This window comes from Priapulus caudatus, unplaced genomic scaffold, assembly GCF_000485595.1.
Source record: "Priapulus caudatus unplaced genomic scaffold, Priapulus_caudatus-5.0.1 Scaffold654, whole genome shotgun sequence".
NCBI classification, from domain to species: Eukaryota; Metazoa; Priapulida; class Priapulimorpha; order Priapulimorphida; family Priapulidae; genus Priapulus; species Priapulus caudatus.
Genome location: NW_014577715.1, coordinates 18,653 through 22,187, shown reverse-complemented (window position 1 = coordinate 22,187; position 3,535 = coordinate 18,653). Strand labels below are relative to the sequence as shown.

General features: G+C 48.1%; 1 protein-coding gene across 1 annotated transcript; it reads right to left on the bottom strand.

The window, feature by feature from the left end:
• Positions 1–917: 917 nt before the first annotated feature.
• Positions 918–3,314, bottom strand: LOC106812497 (DCN1-like protein 4; the record flags this gene model as incomplete). The annotated part of the gene is given in 4 exon segments (XM_014816387.1): positions 918–1,837; positions 2,057–2,159; positions 2,649–2,753; positions 3,206–3,314. Coding segments are annotated over 4 exon segments (394 nt in total), but the record flags the coding sequence as incomplete, so codon positions are not given.
• Positions 3,315–3,535: the final 221 nt, after the last annotated feature.

Below are 3,535 nucleotides of genomic sequence, written 5' to 3'. Positions count from 1 at the left end.
TGGTAAGCGGACGATGCAAATTTGTGAGAACTACTGCTAATGTACAATACTTGTTTATACAGCCGTATGTAAACAAATCATACATGACTACGTGGTAATAATTAAGGGTGGACTGAAGAAGCTAGTTGGAGCACTGTGAGGTAAGAAGCAACAACATCGCAGTATAACACATAAATTTGCTGCTACTTGTAATCGTGAACACAATCTGAAGCAATTTGGCCCTCCACGATCCTTACACAACCATTTTACTTCAGAGAAATGTTGCAGATGGGGTGCCGGTGGGGTGAAAAGCAGGTTGCCAACGTAATAGTAAAGCTGAACTGATCATGCGGCTGCGACAGTTTTCTCAGGCAAAAGTTGTCAATGATTATGACACAGTCGTGTGCCTGTCCCTGCAGCACATAATGGTGTCGATAAAACGATCTATCGATGCTAAAATAACAACCGGCACCAACAGGCAACTGCTCATATATGTATATATATATATATATATATATATTATTTTTTTAAATATATATACGTGTGTGTGTGTGCGTTCGTGCGTGCATGTATGTACATGCATGCAATGTGTATACACACATATGCAAGCGCACACACAACACACGCATGCACTTATGCACGCACACGCACGTATGTACAGGGGTAGAAATTAACTTTTGAACAAGGGAGTCCGTTTCTCAAAAAGAGGGACTCTGCAGCAAAATGAGGGAGTCTGCAGTCTGAGGTTCAAAATTAAAGATATTAACAATAACGCATGTGCTTATTTTGAAGATTCATGCAGTTGCATGTCTGCCAAATTTTCTTTGCACATTAGCTGAAAAAATACAGTAATTCCGCGAGGCCATGCTCCGGAACGAACTAGTTAGCATGGCAGAATTTTCAGGGAGTCACACGGACTCCTGCATATGTCAAATCAGGGAGTCCGACAGTAAATCATGGAGTATTTGACTCCGGACTCCCGTTAATTTCGCACCCTGTATGTATATATACATATTATATACATACATGTGCACTTCTATATGACGGTCACCTGTACATAAGAGTGGATGACCGAACGTGGCGCACCTTGTCTCTCACCACACCTTTGACAACAGCCGTACAGCAAAATGCATTCGCAAACACACCTCTCCACACCAGCCACCAGGGGGCGCACAATCGTGGACACACGCCACCTGGTGGAAGACATCCACAGCAGCTCAAACAGTGCCGACTTTATGGCAATGCTCGACATAGCAGCAACGGAGTGGCGACTCTAGCCGTGACAGTCCAACGCTGATGCCAATGACAGATGACATGCAGGCAGGCACACACCACTGCATCCTCTGTGTGCACAAGACAAAGCACCCTTCTCGTCGACGCACCATCCGAATCCATCGGCGCGATAACGACAACTTGGCGGTGGTGCTCGCTCGAAGAACCCACAGGCCACGCCTCCTCCTCGGTGGGGAAGTGGTGCATGGGTTGCCGTGGCGTCGTGTTCCCCACACGACCCCGGGGAGGATGCATCGCCGTGGCAACGGTGACGCGTTTACCGTTTAGTCTCATCGTCGAACGCGCCGCGTCTTCTTCGATTCTGGTGCGACGTCCACTGCCGCGCACTGACTCAGATGACTGCCGCACACCGACTCGCACGACTGCGCAGCAGACGTGAGAGGGCGAACGACCCGCATTACGGAAGCCAGCTGCCTGCTGCCGATTGCGACGACATGCGGGGGTCCACGCGAGTAAAAGAGTCTAGCATCATCCTGCTCAAGCCACGACTACAGTGGCGGTAATGTCGTTGTCTGTTGGCGTTTCGACTTTAGCCACTCCACAAACTCGTCTAGTAGTACAGGCCCTGGGAAAACACACAAAAGCAATCATAGACAGGTGTATGGAACGCAGGTATGAAAGGCAGTCAAGTAGAATTCATTGCCCGGCACAGTGGTGTGATGGCCCGAGTTCGAACTTGGAATTTTGCTAGAGCAATATCGCAGGAGTAGATGGGGAGAGAGGGGAGATTTAGTTGGCTTTATGACAATAATTACATGTGTTGCTTTACAAGTTGGACACTTACAAGCACCGTCGACGTCGTAGTTCGAGAGATCTGGAAGGATTGTCCGGGAGAACTCGAGCACGTTGCACCACTGGTCTTTGTTTATCACTCTATACTTTGATTGCTGCAACACACGCGCAAACAACACATTCATATAAACATCTCAGCAAAACGCTATTGTCACCTTCCATTACCAGCAAAAACCCGAGACGACGGTGAGACTTACAGTAGTAATCAAGGGTGAATTTTATAATAACACGAGCTGCCTCGGCTACGGGTTAGAATAATGCCCCGCTTGAGAGCCGAGACAAATTCCCAGAAGATGGAGCCACGATGTCTTACGATCGATAAACATGCATGCTGTAGTACTGGTACGCACGCGGTAGATGTGTACACGGGTGCATGCACCAGTAATATCGACCAAGTGATATGGGCGTACCGTGTTACGGCGCACGCACCAGTCTCGACCAATCACGACCAAGTGCATCGCCGTAGCAGCCACAGCAGCAGCAGCAGCAGCAGCAGCAGTAGGACAAGCGCCAAATATATAAATAGATGTCTCTAAAGTACACTTCTTGCTAAAGACACGATATGTGGCAAACGAACGACTCACTTCTAAAAATTGATGAAAAGAGCTGTAGAGGACCCATTGTCGACCTAGTAATAATGACAGCATTGCCTTTGCTGTGTCCAGATCCATACTTCTCTGGTCTTTATCCTACAGATAGGAAAATGATGCATGAGATTCTCGTGAACTGATTGTGCACATAGTGCAGCACCAAAACACATGGCACACGAAAACCATAATTACCTCCGCGCAAACGGAGGTCATGCAATCGCTCGCGTGTGTGTGTGTTCGTGTGTGTGTGTGTGTAGCCAGCAGCGAGCCAGCTGTTATACACACGCTCAACCGATCGATCGATTCAGCACCAGCTCGCCTTAGGGCATCCAGTCAGCAGCAGCTCGCCTTAGGGCATCCAGTCAGCAGCAGCCAGCAGCGAGCCAGCTGTTATACACATGTATACATGTTACACGCTCGCGGAGGTATGCACTCTCTTTGAGTGCCCTCTGTCTAGTTAAACAAGCAGTAATTTCTGATATACTGATTTCATACTGCCAGTGGCACAAGAACTCACTACTGCGCTGGGGAGGTTAGGAACAAGGACTTACCCTCGCAAAATCAAATGCATATCTATATATGTTTTTAAACTGTATAGCGTCATTGAGCAGTGATCGCAGGTATTCCAGTTTGGCTTGCAGCTTCTCTATGCTATCACATCTGTGGGCAGACGAGAAAACAAAGGTGCTTAATGCAGGTAACACACGGAAACTACACAGGGGAAATTAGCTTACGACTCTCTCCCTCTCTTCTTATACTTCCCCCTCCCTCCCACTCACTCCCACTCGCTCTCTTGATCACTCTCTCTCGCTCTCTCTCTCTCTCTCTCTCTCTCTCTCTCTCTCTCTCTCTCTCTCTCTCTCTCTCTCTCTCTCTCTCTC